The 20550-nt window shown below is 41.0% G+C and overlaps 1 protein-coding gene across 1 annotated transcript in view; it reads left to right on the forward strand.

Moving 5' to 3' along the window:
• LOC139480115 (glutamate receptor ionotropic, NMDA 3A-like) overlaps window positions 1-20550 on the forward strand; it is a 104784-nt gene that overhangs the window by 37582 nt on the left and 46652 nt on the right. Inside the window, exons 2-3 of the mRNA XM_071263142.1 lie at window positions 10377-10987; window positions 14067-15120. Of these exons, the coding sequence (XP_071119243.1) occupies window positions 10377-10987; window positions 14067-15120 (1665 nt within the window). The remainder of the gene's footprint in view (window positions 1-10376; window positions 10988-14066; window positions 15121-20550) is intronic.

Consider the following 20550-nt stretch of genomic DNA (forward strand, 5'->3'; position numbering starts at 1 on the left):
AGAATTGTGATTGCATACCACCAAAGAAGTTGGGTGAAAATTCAATTGGTCTCTCATTGTAAATGTGAACAAGGAACACTGTTGTTCGCTAAAGTCGCGGGAGGCTACCGGATTCAAATGGATTTCGTTTATGTAAGCTATTTTGGTTGGAAATAGCTCAGGCGTTTCAGAATCATTTCTGTAGAATACCTCAAAACAAATCAGTGGACCAATAATGACCAAGATCTCGTGCTTGGTAACGAGGTTAACGATCAAACTCTCGCAAATACATATTAATATTAAATATTAAGTTTAATAGTATTGTAGAACTATGCCATTGCGAACATATCTTGGGTTATTGTGTAACAAATTATTTTTTAATGTAATTACTGGCGGTTATAAAGCGTCCTTTGTAAAAGAAACTACATTAACGTGAAAATAAGGAAATTAAATACGCCAGTTTACAGTCTGTTTCAAAATTATATCTGTGCTTAAAGATTCAGAGTGACAAAAATCTATCCAGGGGACAGAATGACAATGGACTCTGAGTGAGTGAGTGAGTTGGGTTTAACACCGCTTTTAACATTATTCCAGTGATATCACGGCGTGTCAGCTTGATTTGGGAGGAAAGCCCGAAGTGATGCAAGTGCGCAGAGTTGCGTCCCTTAGGCACGCTAGAAACCTATGACTGTGGGTTCGAATCACGGTTCTAGGTTTGTCAGCATCATGCTCGTGGGTTTCACCAAAGTGCTAAACGTATGTTATTAAGAAGTGAATCACTACAGGTTTTCCTCTCACAATAAGCTGACACGATATAATTGAAATATTGTTAAAAGTGGCGTTAAACTGACTGACCCACTCAACTAACCTGTACAGTTTTAGTCAACTCGTAGTGACACCGGCCGACACCGTCACAAAAACGAAAAATCTTTTTTTTAAAATGTGAACCGTCTGCTCTTTGAGCATGCTGAGTTAGACTCGAGGCGGTTACACTAACCATGGTATTAAACTGACCTTTACAGTGCTTTACATTTCGAAGGCAATTTTCTTCACGAAGAGCGTGAGTGTAGCGACACAATGGTGTATGAATTGCAAGCATATTTCACCTTAGTAAGCACCAGCCTAATGACAGCATTGTGTCGAGCAGCGACTGAAACATGTTTCGATGAGCGTAGGTAACGCTAAGTATTTGCACCCTGGACAAGCATGCTGGTTCAAAAGCAAAGGTGGCGTTCGTCACGATATGTAGGGATATGCACAATGTTTCCATTAAAACGTCATCCCTGTACCTAAATAAATCACTTACAGGGATGGTCACACACCTAACTGTTAATTGAAAGAAGGACATGTTGTGTAATCTTGACGCCATTCATTTTTAATTATGTTTGAACCTCCATTGGGCATTGGGTGTCATGCAACAAACAATTTTTCATGCAAATTGTGTGAGTGGTGTTTTCGCTGACACCTGATGTCATCACTGATTTTCTGTGGTCCATTCATATTATTTTCACCGTTATTTTGTCTTTTACGCCCAATGTCAGATAATCGAGACTGGTTATTTCTGGTGTTGGCCTTGTATATTTACATGAATCTACAAATTTACAATAGCTTTAAAGCGGTTCCGGAATATAAGGGCATAATTCCAAAAATTAGTTCTAAGAGACAATTGGTTGTGTAGATTTACGTCCATTAGCTTTGCTAGAATCCACTGGTCTTTGGTACGAATCCAAATTCGCTCAAATGATGATCCTTCAGTGGTCATTGGTTAAAGTTTAAAGTCTACAAATAGAGATACGTTGGGGTTTCCTTCGACATTTAACCGACTCGAGGTGATTTAGCTGAAAGTGAGTGAGTGAGTGAGTGGGTATGGTTTTACGCCGCCTTTAGCAATATTCCAGCAATATCACGGCGGGGGACACCAGAAATGGACTTCACACATTGTACCCATGTCGGGAATCGAACCCGGGTCTTCGACGTGACGAGCGAACGCTTTAACCACTAGGCTACCCGACCGTCCCTTTAGCTGAAAGAAGTGTGGAAGTGTCATATTGGAGCCAGAACTTCGCATGTATGTGGAAATCGTGACCTTTCACTATTTAATCCATTGAATTTGCCTATTATTGATCTGCTTATCCTTCTCGTCACATCTAATTTGGGTGCGTGAAGTAGTGATCCTCACGCACATTCCTTAAACAGTCGTTGGGAATAACAGCCGACGCCATCACCACGTCCGACAGATGGACCTGCTTGCACACCTGCGGAAAAACGCACTGTTTAAATTTACATCTAACTAATTGTAACAACATTAATGTCAGCTTACGACTTTTACCAAATGTTTGATTTTTGCAATTGTTTAGCCAAAGGTTTATGGAGCATTACCCTAAATGTTATATCTCGTTCTTATCAAAGAATGTGTAACATTCTACGTTTCAGTACATAGCAACTGATGTTACATAGCTTGCCCAAGAGGCGAGAAAATAAGGCAATTACAGCTGGGGAAATGGTTCCACTAACAATGTTGTCGTTTGTTGACTGCCTATTCGACAGTTAAGTGCGTTTTTTGTATAACGCTGACAGAGAAGGTTGTGTTTTTAATGTGTTTGGGAATTATTTCTGGTAAGACTGTAGCCTATTCCCCCATCATATCAAACTCTCTGGGGTAAACACACTGTCAATCATACGTAGTGTGGTCAATCGTTTTAAACTTAGTCAATATCATTATTTCTACAGCAATTCAAGAAAAAACCTTCGTCTGTACGTCCCTGCCTACGATATTAGAGGGATCAAATTTAAGCTGAGTGACATGTCGACGAAGGCAGTCAATTGGCCATAGCTGAAGAATTAGCTGCAAACGAAGCGCTCGATAGTCGAGGAGAAAGTTTTTGTTGCGCAGCGATCCCATCGACAAATAGTTCAATACGAATTTCAGAACCTGACACATGGAAACTCTAGTTAGGAAAACTTCACAGTTGTGTTGACTGTTCTAGTTTGGGTGTATTGCAGTTGTGGAAGATGGAGCTTATGACAGGATTAGGCCCGTCTGTGAGAGCAGGATATTGAGGCAATAGATCCAGCGGAGGATTAGACATGGTAAATGGCCCCAGCCTCTCGTCATACATGACCTCGGAAATATTCGTGTGAATAAGCTCAAACCGACGTCCAAACACTTGAAAAGCAGTTGTGTACAATGTAGATACATCCGTGTTTGAAACAGTGTTATATATTCTTTAAGGCACACTATCCATCCGTCCATCCGTCCATCCGTCGTCGGCCAATCCATCTATCATGTAATCCTCTATCCTTCGACAACTCATTCTATTTTTCCATTAATTAATATAGGCAACCACCCCTTACCCATCATCTATCTATCCTCCACCAATTCCATCATGTATATATCCATCATCCTTCGATCCATATGTCCGTCCGTCCTCCGTCTTTCCAGTCCATTACCTCCACCCATTCATCTTTCTGGTTATATATCCATACTATCGATCCACTATCTGTCTATATATCTGTTCATCGAGCAACCCATCTATACATCAACAAACCCTATTAACTATTCCTGATAGGGTATTATTAAAAGCGGTTATCAATGATTGTGCTTAATATAGCAAGCTTATAGTGATCTCTATGCATTGATGAGTTTGGACATGATACTCTCATGTGCCTTAGAGAGCGTTGAGAAGAGCCACAGTAACAAGATGGGGAGCTATAACAAGCCTATAAGAACGTAGCCCTGACCTCTACGCCATACGCCATCTACGTCATCGTTAACTGTCTTGGATGTTGAACTCCTTAGTATAACGTCTTTTGTAACTGCCTAACGCGATTGGTTGTAGTTATCCCTGGTCGTATATACTTTATATCAGGTTTCACCATCGTATTCAGGAGCTGAAGCACGGCACGGATGACGCAATGTGTTTTGTTGTGCGGTAAATGACACAAACACCATCCTTGACTGTTGCCCTGAGTGTTTGCTTCCTCCTGGCAATGCTGATGTAGAGGTCACTGCTGCAGTAGCAGCCTGTTAGGATGCTGTAAACACCCTCCATGTCCTAAAGGGGTGCCTGAAGAGGCAGATTGAGAGTCAGGTAGTGCACAGCTTCACTAATGACCTGCTTATGGACGCTTCCAGTCCTGAAGGCAAACGACTACCATGCCCTAGATCATGTATACTGGGGATATCTTTGCCCTTTTCAGTATGAGATGCTTGCTTTAGCATATAATTCCTGTTCGGAGTTAATAGAAATGATCTTCTTTGTCACACCTGAGGCACTGATGGATGTTCGATGTGTAGGTTTAAGCCAAAGCATTAGCACGTCAACACCTCGTATTTATGTACATATCTGCATTAGTCAAACAGGTGTCAACTGTCAAAATGAACATAGGCGGTAAACACCTCATATGTAGGCAGATGTCTGCATTAGTCATGCATGTCTCCTTACTCGGGCTTAATATACAGTTTGTGAGTGAGTGAGTGAGTATGGTTTTACGCCGCTTTTAGCAATATTCCAGCAATATCACGGCGGGGGACACCAGAAATGGGCTTCACACATTGTACCCATGTCGGGAATCGAATCCGGGTCTTCGGTGTGACGAGCGAACGCTTTAACCACTAGGCTACCCGACCGCCCCTACAGTTTGGGACGAAGCCTTATGGCATATAAAAGTGATGAAGATGTCAAGGTTGTTTCATCGAAATTGTGAAGGAACAAGATCATGTTTGCATGCTTGCTATAGACCCTCTATACCCAGTGCAGCTAACATCTCAATTCTGTGTTTTCGTCTACCCGTCAAGTCCTCTGATCTTACTGCCCACCACACAACCATTAGCGCAGCAGCGGCCAGTAGCGGACATGCTTGATGAGTTGTCTGCCCCTATAGCTAGCTGTCACAACACATTAGTCGGGCAAGTTATCACATAGGCCAAGCAGTTAATGCAGGCGACCAAATCACCAATAATAACACTTCTATTGACTTCTCAAGTCATATACATAGATTTTTGTCTCCAACTCTAAAGAGTTCACCAGCAGATCCCCAACTTAAACTTGTTCCCAACGGGCGTTAACGTCGTTAAAACTAATTATACAGTCTCTTATGTCAGAGAACCTTTACAATCAGTGCCAAGAAGCGGTGCCGGGAGAGTCATGTTTCGGCTAAACGGCGATATATTCCATTGGAAGGGTCGCCCTCACACGATTCAATCACGATACAATCTTTAAAAACACAGGTCCCAGGTTTAACATGACCATAAACTTATTAACCAAGTTAAAACTGTCATAAAGCGCCACTGATACACACTAAAACACATATAGCCTTTACACCAGTTTTTAACACATCCTATTGCCAGAGCTAGTGCCACGGCTTCAAATGGCAACTACAGCTTTTTTTATAATATCGTCGTCCACGAACCTGATCTTATCATACAAAGTTATAGATGAGAAGTCGAATATGTCAGACTTGTCTGTGTTTTGATATAGTAGTGCACTCATTGTTATCGAGTAATTTTAAAAATGGAAGCATTTGCTGTTGGGGTTTATTAACAATCATACAGTTAGCTGCGCATGTTCATCATGCTCCAGTTGGGTGAAATCCATGTCAGTTTCTTGTGATTGTTCTTTTTAAAGTCCTGAAGTGAAATGGTGTATTTTGAGCACATTCTCCAATGACGGTAAATGACTGAGTGAGAATGGTTCAACGTTATTTTTAGGATTATTGCGCCAATGTCCAGACGAGGGTAGCCTTTGAACCTTGTATTCTTGTGATGAATCGAACCTAGACGTTTGAAGTGACGGCCCTTCTCAACCAAGCGGCTACCTTTGCTCGGGTGGCGATCGCATGATAGCTGAAGATATAGTCTTAGTCCAGCTATCAGTTGTGGTCGTTGTTATGGTAACCAGACGGTGCTGATGCTCATATTGTTGACCACTGTACCAAACCTTATCACCATCAACTACCACGTCGCTATGTAGTTGCTGTTTCGTGGTCAACGCTCGATCGACAGCATTTATATTGATTACCGAGAAAGCAAGTTACGAAAAAGAAGTCTCATTTTCTATCTTTTGTAATAGTGGATGCACATTTTGATCTAATTTTGTTACCCTCGGGGAACAAGAAACACTATTTAGATGTGATCCACAATACAAACATCGGCTATATCGACAATAAAGAAAGATGTGCCACATTGATGTACAATGATTAGTGCCACGGAATTTATTATTCATAACAAAGTCATAGTTTATCGGAAATGTATCTTCCCCATCAAACTGTGATCTGTCATTTAGTAAATATTCAAACAAAGTTCGAAAACGGCAACGTCAACGTCTCGAATATCTGCCCAAACTGATTCCATAGGGCGTATAAGGCAAAAATAATGATGGCATCATGTCCTGCAAATCAACAGCATCCAAAGACTGTATATCTAGAATCACATCACACCTGGTCTAGAAATGAGCATGACATGACACTGCCAGAGACGTTCTTAAGAACGTCATTCAGATGTTCCTCTCAGTTTTAGATGGACTTTCTTTTCATACTAAACCGCAGTGTAACCTGTCGTTGATGCGAGCTTATCATTGTATAAATTAAGTCATCACGCGATACTCAAAGGAAGGGACCGTTTGAAGTAACAGAACCTAAATATACTGAGACACTTTGAAAAATGATATTCCATGATTTTGTAGTATTTGACACTATGGACACCCAAAAAATATTAACATGTTCTGTGTATTTAGGAATTAGCACTACAAAATCATTTTGTCACAGAGTTATCGTTAGTTTTCATGCTGGTAAATACAGCTAAATTCGTTCTCTTGTCCTTCGAGTTAAATGTTTTTATTATACTTTTCAAAGTGTTTCAGGTTACGTTACAATGAAATTCCCTTTCTTCACACGACATCAGTGTGATAAATGCCAGTTAAGACATGTAAGAAAACCAACAAGACGATTAAAAACAGCATGGTACGTTAAGACTCCTTGCGGGGTGACCGGCGATTGAAATGAGCGTTCGAGGGATACATAGGGTTGGATGAAGTGCCAAATTGTATGGAATTTCTTTTTGGTATCAATCGTGAAATAACCCCTACTTTCAGAAAAAGCATACTTTGCCCCAAACCGTAAGACAGGTGTCATGACTGGACATGTATCACACATTGCTCACTAATGTTCTCAGAGAGGTCCACGTGATATCAATGTTAAGTGTAAATCTATCTTTGTTATCTGTCATGGCGAGCGACGGTAAAACCAACATGGGCATTATCCATCAGCGGAATATATTTACACAACGGTTTAGACCATCAGACGGGTCTCATTGCTTCACGACAGCAACCATGCGGCACTCCAGACACGAACCATCAGGTCCGCTCACGGGGGAATCAATATACCACCTACAACTAAACATGTGTGAAGTTTCACTTTTTAAAGGGTTTACATGACTGATGTGTGAACTGATGAAGTTAGGGATGGGGTGAGGAGTTGATAGGATGGGATATATTATTGTATAGTGACTACCATTCAAAGCTTTATCTTTTTCATCGGCTCCTTGAAATTATAAAGGGAGCTTATTATTTGAGTGTGAGTGTCTTACTCATTTTACAATGTAAATAGTCCCAGAGCGAGAAAAAATGCAAGCAAAAGAATTTTGATACTGAACAAGATCAGAAAGAAACACAAACGATTATATCAATCTAATAATAAACATTATCCATATTTAATAAGCTGTAAAATGTATTCTTTACTTACGTCCAACACGACGTCAACAATTAGTTGCTGTGACGTTTTTATACATTAAACCACCACATATGGTTAACTTCCAAAACAAATACTCACAAATATTCGTGTGTAGATTACCATGCCAAAAGTGCTTTACTTGCAAGTACACGAAAGAAACAGGCCATCTGTCAGTCATTTGAACATAATATTATATCATAAGTTTTAAACTAATACTTCAAATTTGTCATTCCGAGAGCGCCAAAAAGAGCCATTACCCTCCATCATTCTTTAGAAACCGTGGCATTCGGCTCGGTGAATTGGAAACCGCATTATCATATAATTTTGATCAATATTTATTTAACATTGTATTTTCTCTCCGCATCCTGCTAGCAAGACAGATTCAGTTGGACGAGATTCACATGATGTGTTTTCAGATTTGAATGACACTTATTCAAACTTTTTTAATCTCTACGTGGTAATTAATTTAAGGATGGCTGTTCATGTAACAGTGGACATAAATCGTAAAGAGGACTGGGTGCAAATAAGTCTGAAATAGTCTTTCTGATAGCATTGACGAGTGTTGATGTATGTGTCCAATGTCAAAGCATACAACGGGAAAAAATAACTAAAATTACTTGCTTTTTTCAATGCACAGAGCAATCTTTTGTTTCGAATGTGCCAAAGGACGATGGATCGTAAGATCGTGACAAAAGACAATACCATCCCAACAGCATCGAAAAAATGTCGTTCTCACATGCTCAGTTTTGATAAAACGAAATTCGAAAAAGTAATCAACTTTGTTGTAGCCATATTGATATCGTGTGATGGTCTGGACCCCAAAGCATTTCTGTGGTGTTAGATCAATTAGATCACTGAACGCACGGTGTCTCCCAGACATACAACACTTTTTTTCTGCATCAAGAAACCGTATAATTATATTTTTCAATTGAAAAAAAACTTATTCCCAAAACATATGTGGCGTTTCTTATCTGAAAACGCTCACCATATGCCTTGTTTGAGCGTTGTTGATTCCTTTCTTGACTGCGGTGAAAAAACCGATGGTTTGATGCGATAAGGCTTACAATACTAACCAAGCGGAAACATGGAATGTCCTGCATTTTGCAAAAAAAAAGTTCTCAAAAGCCCTTCAACTGTTTGAGTTGGACTTCAATTGCGCGTGCGCTGAAACTATATTTCCGGTATCAATGGTGGTGCCTCATTGATCTCGTAAGAGGTGCATCCCCTTTACAGACTGATTCCACTCTGCTGGACTATCTCTCGCAAAATTGCAATACTCCTGCATTTTTTCAGCAATGATTTAAAAGGAGATTTTGATGTAATTATTTACCTGTTCCACATCACAAACTAGGAAATGTTCACTTGGCTTTCGGAGTTAAATATAGCGCCCTCTGGCGTCAGGGGAGGTAATCAGGCAGATATGTCGTCTATTTGGGCCCAGGAAGCATTGTGAGATGAAGTTGACATTCACAGATCTCAACTCGGCATCAAGTTTTGCGTTTCATCTGCACCTTTTAACAACTCCGTGCCTCGGGTGTTGAGTAAGCCATAAGGCGCAGTAATAAAGTAGTAGTCCATAGAGTCTTAGGGCAGAAGCGGCTTGTTTCAATCCAGCTTTTCATGTTTTCATTCACTTCTTTTTATTCTGCGGGCGGACATATCCGATTTAGTGCAGAAGAAAGTTTCAAATGCTGATGTGACCATTTAGGTATTCATTGAAAGCCACCATACATTCTAATGACTACATTACTGATATTCACCTTTTTACTGAGTCCTTCCATCACTGATTGAGCGATGCAGGAATGAGATTTGCTTATACATTGAAATTACCCCATGGTATGTTGGTCCTAACTGAACAGACAGGATGCCATATTCCTCATCCCATGACACCAGTCTGTCTCTCTTTCATCTGATGTTAGGAACCCGGATCGAGTACAAAGGTTCAATATAACCTAGATTGATAAATTAGAATACTCCCTGTAGTCTCTGCAGGATGACATTACATCATTTATCTTGATTTGGCAGAGTCTCTCAGACGCTTTAAATCTTATGGTAACTATATAGTCCTTCTCAGCTAAAGGATAATTTGAGCATTCGTGCTGAAGTGTCAATAATAAAATGTTAAGATTGGGTTAGTCCTTCTCAACTTGGTTGAGTGATAACAGTGTTTGTGTACAACCAAATTACCATGTTACAACTTTCAAATTCACAAAATAAAGATGTGTAAAGAAATCGTGTTACTTCATCTTCTGATTTGGCCGAAACACGTGTCTACAGCACTAGTTAAATTGTTAGCATGACACCCATATGTTGCGGTAATCTGTTTGAAGAACAGCTTCAGCGAGTCGTTGTTAAAGGTCATACGCAACACATGGGGCCAACATCAACTGCTCATATGCCGAGCATGTGTGTGTTCTGCATGGTACCTCAATAAATGCCAGTTACCATAGTTCGAAAGCTTATTTACTCATTCACAGACCTCCACTCCGATCCAGTCAGATCATCCAACCAATAGGTGCGAATACTATTGCGAACACTATCAATTAAACAAAGCAGCAGTGTTATCCCTTATTGAATCTTTATCAAGATGGGATCACTTTGTTATATTTATATATATTGTCATAACCAACATCGTTATCATAAAACGTTCTTTTGTTCATTTGTTATAGGTTGCATACTCCGATGTTTACGTGTCACTCAATGCCCGGATGTCTACCGAGGGCGCCGCCATGGCCAACGTGATCGGCGAGTACAACATGCCTCAGACTGTAGTGCTGATTCAGGACTTATTTCTCAATGATGGATTCTTGACGGGGTTTGAATCTGCTGGAAAGGGTACAGACATTGGTTCCTTCAAATACGAGGTGATATGGGATAGCATCAAAGATGACCACCTCGAGAGGATGCTCACCGAACTGTCTATCACAGGATGGAAGATCATTGTGCTGCACTGCACGCCGAAACTTATGCAGACCGTCGTGCATGGCGCCATAAAATACCGTTTTTTCGGCACTGGACATGCGTGGTTCATGACTGAAAAAGCCTACACGGACAGTCCAGACATCTTATCCACCCTCCCAGAGGGACTTCTGTCTTTCCAGAGTTATAGCCTAACTGGGATCTCGGGTGTCCTCCTGAACGCTCTAAAGACTATTGCCCATGCGTGCCTTTGTCAGCTCAGTGAGCTGCGCTCATTTATGGATGCAATCCCTCTTGTGAATAGTTCCGATTACTGTCCAGCTCTAGAACCTCAGCTCGCCACAAATCAACTCTTTATGAGGTGAGATCTATAGTCCATAGACCAAAATATGTACAAACTTACATGCAAGAAGCAACTATAATAATATGCTGCACCGATATTGTGATTCATTGGGGTCTTCCTACAAGGTCCTGCAGCCTCGAAGTTTCATGTCCACCGCGACCGAGTTCATTTTCCCATACCAATCTGAGAAATTGTTTCCTAGCTGGCTTTTATTACACGGTCAGCGCTTTTTATGATTTGGCTGTGAAAGTGGTGCCGACTAACTGTTTTATCACAATATGTTTCAGAACACCCAGCACGTCCATAGATTGTTTTTAATAATTATTAAATATAGGTTTATGATATAAAATAATAAAATCGCAGCATCAACCCCAACACCCTTCGAATGAAGCTGAACTGTCGAAAAGACTGCTGTTACATTACACATGGATGTAGCTGTTCCAAGGGCACTGCAGGGGTCCACTGATGCACTCAAACGCGTTATAGATGACACATTTTAATTCAATAATCACACACACGCCATCGATTTTTCAACAAATGCATTCGACTGATACTCCAAACTCGTTCTGCTATTTATTATTTCACATAATAAACCTACATCAACATCACAAGAATGTCAGATAGCTCTAATTGCAGTGTGCATTCATCCTATTGTTTTGTTTGCACGTTCCACGCAATCTATAACATCTCGAGGGAGAACCAAATGGGCGCATACATCTATGGAAACTGATAAGTATGTGCAAACAGTTTCGCCCATGTCACATTGGATTCTTACATGAAACGGAAGAATTGTTTTGATGTGTTTTCATGCAGTGTAGATTTACACATAAACATCGATTGTTTTATGTACTCTGATGACATGTTATCGGAGATAACGTTAAACCATGACTGACATAGATTCGTCCGTTAAACCATCAGCCATCACCTTTGGACAGGTTGGTTTGGTTGGGTTTTTTTGTTGTTTAACGCCGCAGCAATATTCCAGCCAAATGACGGCGGTCTGTAAAATAATCGAGTCTGGACCAGACAATCCAGCGATTGACATCATAAGCATCGATCCACGCAATTGGGATACGATGACATGTATCAACCAAGTCAGCGAGCCTGACCACCCGATCCCTTTAGTCGCCTTTTACGACAAGCATAGTCGCCTTTTACGGCAAGTATGGGTTGCTGAAGACCTATTCTACCCCGGAATCTTCACGGGTCTGGACAGGTTGGAGATGAAGGTAAGAGATGCGGTGGAGTGAATGAGTAAGTGAGAGAGTTGGGTTTATCGCCGCTTTAACCATTATTATATTATACCACGGTTTGTTAGCTTACTGTGGAATGAAAGCCTGAAGTGATGCAGGTCTCAGACGTTCAACACTTTGGTGAAACCAACAAGCACAGGTGTGCTTCTGACGAACATAGACACATCATCAAGGCGAAAAGCTGAAATAGAATTGAATGAGCTACCGTAATAATTCATATGTTAATGTCATGTTCATTATGCAATATCACGGATATCGTAATATCTACAAATCTTTATTATGAAACTTTCATATATACAACACCGTATTGTTTATGCTGGAGGTTGCTGATGCTGACATTCTATCTGTTTCAGGGCACAGCATAAGAAAGAGACCATTACGCAAGCGCTATTGCAAGTCCTTCCAACAATTTTCTGATTCACGAACCCGCAGAAGATTGAATCAAAATAAAAAACATGAATAAACTTTTTTTAACCAACTGCAACAGCGTTTTTGTTGCTGGCTTTTTAAAACACATTTGATCTCTTTGAAGTGTGCTTAAAAGGAAAGTATGAAAGAAACGCTTCTTTCTTAAAAGCCTAGACCTTAATTCAACATCCAGACGACAGCTAAGCGATGGCTTGTCGGCACGTCAATATCAAATTGTCACCCCTTATGACGTCACCGCTGTTAATATCTATTTAACGGCCCTAATATAAAGATACTGGGGTGTCAACAGAGGTAACTGTGGTGATCAACAACGACGTGCTAAGCGTAAGATTTTATCACAAGAGAGGTTACAGTCAGATGCTTTCTGTTTCCTGTCCATTTGATTAAATTTGTTCTATGTATTTGTAATGAATGCATGTCTAAACTAAACATTTAACAAAAATAAAATGGTTTAAACTTCCGTCAATTAGCAGAACTTCAAAACTTAAGGTGCCAAAGCAAATAATCCATATAACAAGAGTTGGAAGCTAGACATGATTGATACGAGCGTTGCCTAAGTTTAACGATTTGTGCAGATAAAGAATTATGAGCCTTTGAATACTAGTAATGAAAATATGAACAATGTGCTATCCTTGCATACTGTGGACATTAAAATGAAACTTTTGTATGAAATTGGTGCAACCATAATAAAGACCTATAATTGCACAAAACGTGAGAGTGTGAACGTCATCATATTGTTGAAATAGGTATAATATAGAGATTCGTGTAAGCATAATGTATAGATAACTGTTATATGGGGGTATGGGTATTGCCCAAATATGCCTAATTACGGTATAACCACGTTTATAGTGAAAATAAATGGTTTATAAAGTATATACGTATGTAATCTTTCATAAGTCGATGACACAGATTCCAATGAGGGTTAAAACTTTGATAATCAGACTAACATATTCATGTGCGTGTTGATTGTTGATTGTATATTGAAAAAAACGATTCTATTTCCATAGATCCGTATTATTGGCATATCATTTTTATGTAACGCCATAATGGCTTTCTCAAATCGCATCGAAGGTAAATGTTACTTTGCTACGTACATTTTCACATTCACAGACTAGTATATTGTTTCAATATTGCAGACCATCAAACGTTGATACCGATTCCAAACATAAAGGAAACATTCTTTACATACAAACAAAATATAGTAGACTGTTACTATGATAAAGTGAAACAATATTTAACTATCTATGCAACTGATGTACATTATTCCACATACTACAGATACGACCGACACGAAACCGCTTTGTCCGAGCTATCTGGTGTCTCTTAGACTCCTCACTTTATCTCGAAAGTTATCATGTCTCCTTTTCACTTACTACAAAATGGAATTTAACTTTATGTTTGTTTTCTGTTTTCAGAAATCTGGTGTCACCGTATAACTGTGAAAATGCTAGCAGCTCTCAAGTGAGGTCGCCAACTGACGTTCCCAGTCGCGATGACGTAGCCTTCCATCTGTACAACCTACGGGAGAACCCTAACACAGGGATAGTCTGGAGCAGCGTAGGTTATATAACTGCCAGTGGCGTCACGGATCTCAAGACCGTTCTCTGGCCGGGAAGAACTATCTATGGTCCGGCTTCCCATACCGACAAAACATACAGGGTGGTCACCCGACCCGCGAAACCTTTTGTGTTCATTGAAGGTCCAGTCGACCACCCATCAGAGTGTTTTGCGGATCAGCCTTGTATTGAAATATTTGATAATTCCCCTAGTGCAATAGCTTCTGTGATAGAGACCTTCTTAACCACCAAGGGATACAACAGGACTAATTATCGTGTTCATTGCTGCAAAGGCCTGGCATTGGAGTTACTGGACAAGCTTGCAGTGGATCTCAATTTTGATTACGTGATCTATTTTCTGAATGACACCGATTATGGAACGTATAAGAATGGTCAGTGGTCGGGCATGGTGTCTGATATAGTGAATGGTGCTGCCGACCTCGTGGTCGGAGCATTTAGTGTAACATCAGAGCGTCTTTCTGCCATGTCCTTCACTGAACCCTACTTCCAGAATGACTTCGCAATGGTGACGAGTGCTAATGGTCGGTCCACGTCCATATGGGCATTCCTCAGCCCCTTTTCACCAGAGGTGTGGATCTGTATACTTGTGAGTTCAGTGGTAGCAGGGATAGCTACATCAACGTTAGAGTGGTATAGCCCCTTTGGTCTCAACCCAAGGGGTAGGAGAAGGGACAAGAACTACACCTTGGGGTCGGGGCTGTTGATGGTGTGGGTGCTGGTAACTGGGCACACAATCAATGTTAAGGCGCCTAAGAGTTGGCCAGGGAAGGTGATACAGAATGTTTGGGCAGGCCTGGCTATCTTCATGATGACCAGTTACACTGCTAATTTGGCCGCCTATCTGGCTGGTCAGTCTGCTGTTGTCATGATCCGGAGTATATTTGACTCCAAGGTAAGAAAAACGATACGTAACACCTCATTAAACATTGTGGTGGATAATTTGTAAAATTGTAGTCACTACACATTCAAACACATTGTCCATGCAACTACAGCTACAAAATAATGATCATGCATATGTTGTACTCGTATATCACCTGACTACGGATATATTGGTTTTATATCAACTACTTCTTAATAAGACAGGATGCATCACTGTATGTCCTTAACTATTGGTTATATTACCACGACCTGTTCGACGCCGTCGGGGTACAATGACATGTGTATGACATCCACCAAGTCATCAAGTCGGACCACCCCATCCATGGCCATTTACTAACCTCGTGGACCGTCATAGCTTACCAGAGGCCAATTCTACTTTTGAAGGGGCCCGGGTGGACCAGTCTTCTAAGGCTCTGCGATTCGCTGTGCAGAGTTGCGTCCTTTGGGCAAGCCAGAAACGTATGATCGTGGGTTCGAATCCCGGTTCGCCCCGATTATGTTTCTAGGTTTGTCAGCACCATACCCGTGCTCGTGGGTTACACCGAAGTGATAAACGTCTGAGACCTGCATCACTTCGGGCATTCCTCCCACCATAAGCTGACACGCCGCGATATAACTGGAATAATGTTAAAAGCGGCGTTAAAACCAACTCACTCACTCACTCTACTTTTGAATCCCCAAGGGCCCTTGACTTAAACAGATATTCCACTATCGCCTGACATTATACCATGTCGACATTCCATTGAGAGGACCAAATACTGCTGTAAAATAACCTTCGTTTGGCATGAACGAATGTATCAACTTGGAATCACGACGTCCTGTCAGAACACGTTCTGCACACTGCATGTTGACACAATCTCAGAACAACAGACATCGAGATGATAGAAATGATCTCTATCCGCGATGCCTCGACTATCCGTAGTTTCCTAAATAGCGATGACGTTTGACTTTTCGTCTTTCATCTGTGATAATACAACGAGTCTATACCACAAACCCTGCAATAATTGCGCCATGATTAACAGGTACCTTATTCTAATCTTAAGAGCCCTTGGGCTATACATGATTCAAAGAGAGAGATAAACATTTTGATTGCAAAGATTGGATACGGGTCAGGGGTGGGCAATAGATTCTGATTGGATATTGACAAGTATTTACCCACTACAGCTGGAAATCGCGAATTTGTGTGTGATGAAAGATTAGTTAAAATGGCAGCCATTAACTCCAGTGTTGCCTCTGCTTAAATTACGTGTACGAAGTGATGTTGAATTGGTTAATTCCGCGCACCGGAATCTAGTCTTACCAGCATCTCCCAGAGATAAATGGTCTCTAGGTGCCATAAGCATTAACTCCTAATTCAGTCTCAATGGGCAACACAATGCCCAGTTTTGATTAGTCCCCAAACATTGTACTAGTGAATGTATTGACTGTAGTACTCCTATTCAATGTACGAACTCGGGTATTTTTACAGCCATGCTGGAAATTTAACCCTTGCTTTCTTTGGGAATTTGGAAATTATTGACCTAGACCTAACAGAGATATTCAGGCTTCATGAAAGCTTAAGACGATGCTGTTTTATCTCTTTCACACTTCGGGACGCAGTGTGCATATGAATAACAATCTCAGAATAAACATAGCTCCGTGTACAAGATGCTGACTAGACAGGTGCATACTTTTCGAACTCTCTCGCGTGTTTGTTCGATATCTTGAGTGCGTCCCAGCTGGATCATGTCTGGCCCTTGTGCAATTCATAGGGTTTCATTCGATGTAATAGTGACCTTTTCCTTATCTTGCCCCTGACAAATGAGAATGGAGGGCAACATTGCTAAAAATATTTTAAACATTTTACATTTGAATGTTAATTTGCTACCTCTCGAAAAGTCATTGTCACAATGTTACCTCAACGTTAAGGACATTACGCATGTCCGAGAAGCCAGGAATGTGTGCGGGAGCTCTTTTAACAATATTCCAATCACATGGGAGCGGGTGAGAATTGGCTTCAGATATTGTAGGTTGGGTATATGACCCTAGTCTTCCGTGTGACGGGCCTTGATTACAAGGCTAGACTATCACCCCTAGTGTAACCAGAATTAAAAGACCGCTTACCCCCTCCTTCACTTGTAGACGTGAATCCATGGGGTTTAAGGGGCCGAAATAACATTTAACAAACTCAATCAATGCCTTGTAGTTTTGTAGGATTATGTTAACGAATATCTCAATACTTTACGCAATCGAATGCGAAGACGAAATATTTGAGAAACCGACGTCATATTTACCATAGCTAATACGGTCCAAATATTTGCCAGATCCCGAGATGCAAGTCAGGCAGCTCAAGCTATTTGTTTTTTACATAACTCCATAGCACTTGGGATACACTTTTTACAATGGGCGGTCGAATGAAACTCGTCAGAATCTCCGTTCCCTTATGTAAATAGTTGTCAAGCACAGAGGCAGTGTTACAAAAGCCAGAGTTGTGGCTTAAACTCATCTACACATGAGTTCAGAAGGAGTGCTAATCAGATGGAGCAGAAGGGATGACTACAGGGAAAACAGCCTTGGCAAGTGGCATGCGGGAAAAGGAGGCGTACATCGGAAGCTGTGCTGCTAGGTGTTGGTCAGAAGAGGACGTGTGGGTGGAAAGAAGCACTAGCGGAGAGCATGGGCGCGTGATGGGAGGCAGAGTGGCGGTTTTAAAGAAAATTATGAAATGGATTTTCATGGAAGGGCGAGGGTTAACGTGGGACTGGTATTTATTTGCAAGGGTGAGAAAGCTGGAAGGATTTTTGTGGAAGAGTGTAGGAAAGGCGGGAGAAGGGTAGGATTGGACAAGGCAGGTAGGGAGAGGATGTGAGTCTCGGGGACGGGAATAGAAGACGTTAAAATAAAAGAAAAGGGAGTAGTGTAGATCAATATGGGTCTACCAAGAAGGGGATGATAGAAAGGGTGTCCATTTAGGCATGTGGGGAAAACTGGAAGGGGCATTCTAAAGGAGGTCTACGGGGGATGCTAAGAAGGGCGAATGGCAGGATCGGGTGCAAGGGGAATGTAGAGTAGGGTTGATTGGAATGACGGGGCGAAGGATACAGAAAAGAAGGGAGGAGAGGTCCAAGTACTGAGTCAGAAGTCGATATGTGTAAGGAGATTCGTGCATATAGACCTATCCCATCCATAACACTTCAGCAGTGATGAATGGTTGCTCTTTGATCCTAAATACCCAGTCAGTGTCAATAGTTTGTGATGCCATGTTTGATTGTGGTTGATGTTTATAGCGCCAGTGATATGAAGGGAAGCTTGAAGCCTCTAAGTGATCGCATTAGAGCTAAGCTAAAAATGTCCATTAGTAATTACTCCCAGTAAACTGAAATATGTTCAACAGAGATTGTATCAACAATTGGACTTCTGATAAGCATGATTTAAGTGTCAATAAAACGTCAAGGGGGGTTTAGTCTGTCTCTGGGGACCATCAATATATGGTTATTGCGTCCTTTTTTACATATTTCTAAAACAACTAGGCATTACGTATGCAAATTAAAGCAAAAATACGATCGTGTGAATAATATGTATGAGCAAGTTGTGGTTCGCTAAACGGGGGGTGTATTATGGCTTTTCACGGAACAGGCTATAGCCTTTTCTGAATTTCTAACAGTAATTAGGGGAAGGCTTTTATTGACTTGGCTTTGCGCGTGTTTATGACGGATTCCCCTGTGGAACAGGATACGTTCACCTTTTCGCGATCAGCTGGTATCGTCACTCTTTGATAGTGATTAATAAGCATATGCTCATGATAAAGTCGGAATCGTACATAAAACTCTGCTTTGAGAAGAGATTACCTGTAATTATGGAAATGGTTTTCGTCGCTTGTACTTACGAAATGACTAAACTGTGAGAATTTACTTTCACTTTGTGTGAGTTCATTGGAGTGTGAACCTTCATAGAGTGAGTGCCAAACTGTATGAACGTCGGAGCATACTCCAATGAAGTCACACAAAGTGAAAGTCAATTCTTACATTTTGTATTATCATTATTTTATAACTCGAGGGATGTAGCGCTAGATCTATACGTGTGATTTCATGTTTTCACTGACAGCCTTACAACAACCAGCCGTATCGCTCAATATAATAGTACGCCGAAAAGAGCGGTGACATGAACGTATGTATGCTCAACTTGCTTTACAGGAATATCTGTCGTAGTTTGTTCACAAGAAATGTATGCAAATAATATCATCTGTTAAGAACTATTTTAGTAAATCAGTCACAATGGCAACGCGTCGTAATACATTTACATCAAATACAAGACGTCAAAATGGCCGACACGTTAAACGTAAGGGGAGAGATTTCCGAAGCTGTTAATGAACTTGTAGCGGTTACATGTGTTCGTCATCATTGATCAGTTGGCCGATCATTGAAAGGAGACTATGAAGATGTGTCAAATAGATACTAAGGTAAATTCATAGATTGCTGGAGACTGTAATTGTCAGTCTAGACACGGATCGAGTGGATACCACGTTAGTGGGTGTGCTACGTTTTGTTCACTGGCATGAATCTCTGACGTTTCTCAATGTATGGGAAAATGCGCAGTTCAAGATTAAAGGGTATAAATGATCAGAAACAGCGCCTTTGTATGAATTCGTGCAAAGGAATTCCTAGGGATTCACGAGGAATGTGGAAGTAGTCCTTCAGTGTTTGCGTCTTTTCAAGAATACAGTCTCGTGAAAAACATAATTATGAACATCAAATTGCGTCGTTCATAGGCTTATGTAAGTCACTTTTGTGGTCTTGTAACCGGCCTCTCATTCGTATGTATCCGTATATCGCGTAAACTTCAAATGAAAAAAATATCAGCTGTTATCCGTCAGCGTACAACGACACGCAATAAACTATGTCACCTAGCCTGGTCACCTAGCCTGGTCACCTAGCCTGGTCACCTGTTTCATGTAATCTCCTCTTGCGAACAGCATAATAGGTTAATGGGTCTGTATGCTAACCCCACCGGCGAACGTGGTGATGCTGGTATGTATTATGTAGCAATACGCCTCAGCATGTAAACAAAGATACCGACTATGCTTCTGTAGTGTAAGTCCATTTTGTCAAACTAAAAGAAAAATAATGTTTAATAGAATAACTGAAATGTGTAAATATAAATTGTCAAAGCAAGAGTGAGTATGGTTTTACGCCGCTTTTAGCAATGTTCCAGCACTATCACGGCGAGGGACACCAGAAATGGGCTTCACACATTGTGTCCATGTCGGGAATCGAACCCGGGTCTGAAGCGTGACGAGCGAACGTTTTAACCACTAGGCTACCAGACCGCTCCCTCAAAGCAAGAGAATAACCATCCTAGATTGTCTGCCGAAACAGAATCCACTTGGCGTAAAAAACAAGGCCTTGATGTGCCAATATTGTTAATTGGGAGCTCCCACTTCAGCTTCAACGAAAACGTACACTTG

The sequence above is a fragment of the Haliotis cracherodii genome, unplaced genomic scaffold, assembly GCF_022045235.1.
Source record: "Haliotis cracherodii isolate W230 unplaced genomic scaffold, xgHalCrac1.p SCAF_4, whole genome shotgun sequence".
NCBI lineage: Eukaryota > Metazoa > Mollusca > Gastropoda > Lepetellida > Haliotidae > Haliotis > Haliotis cracherodii.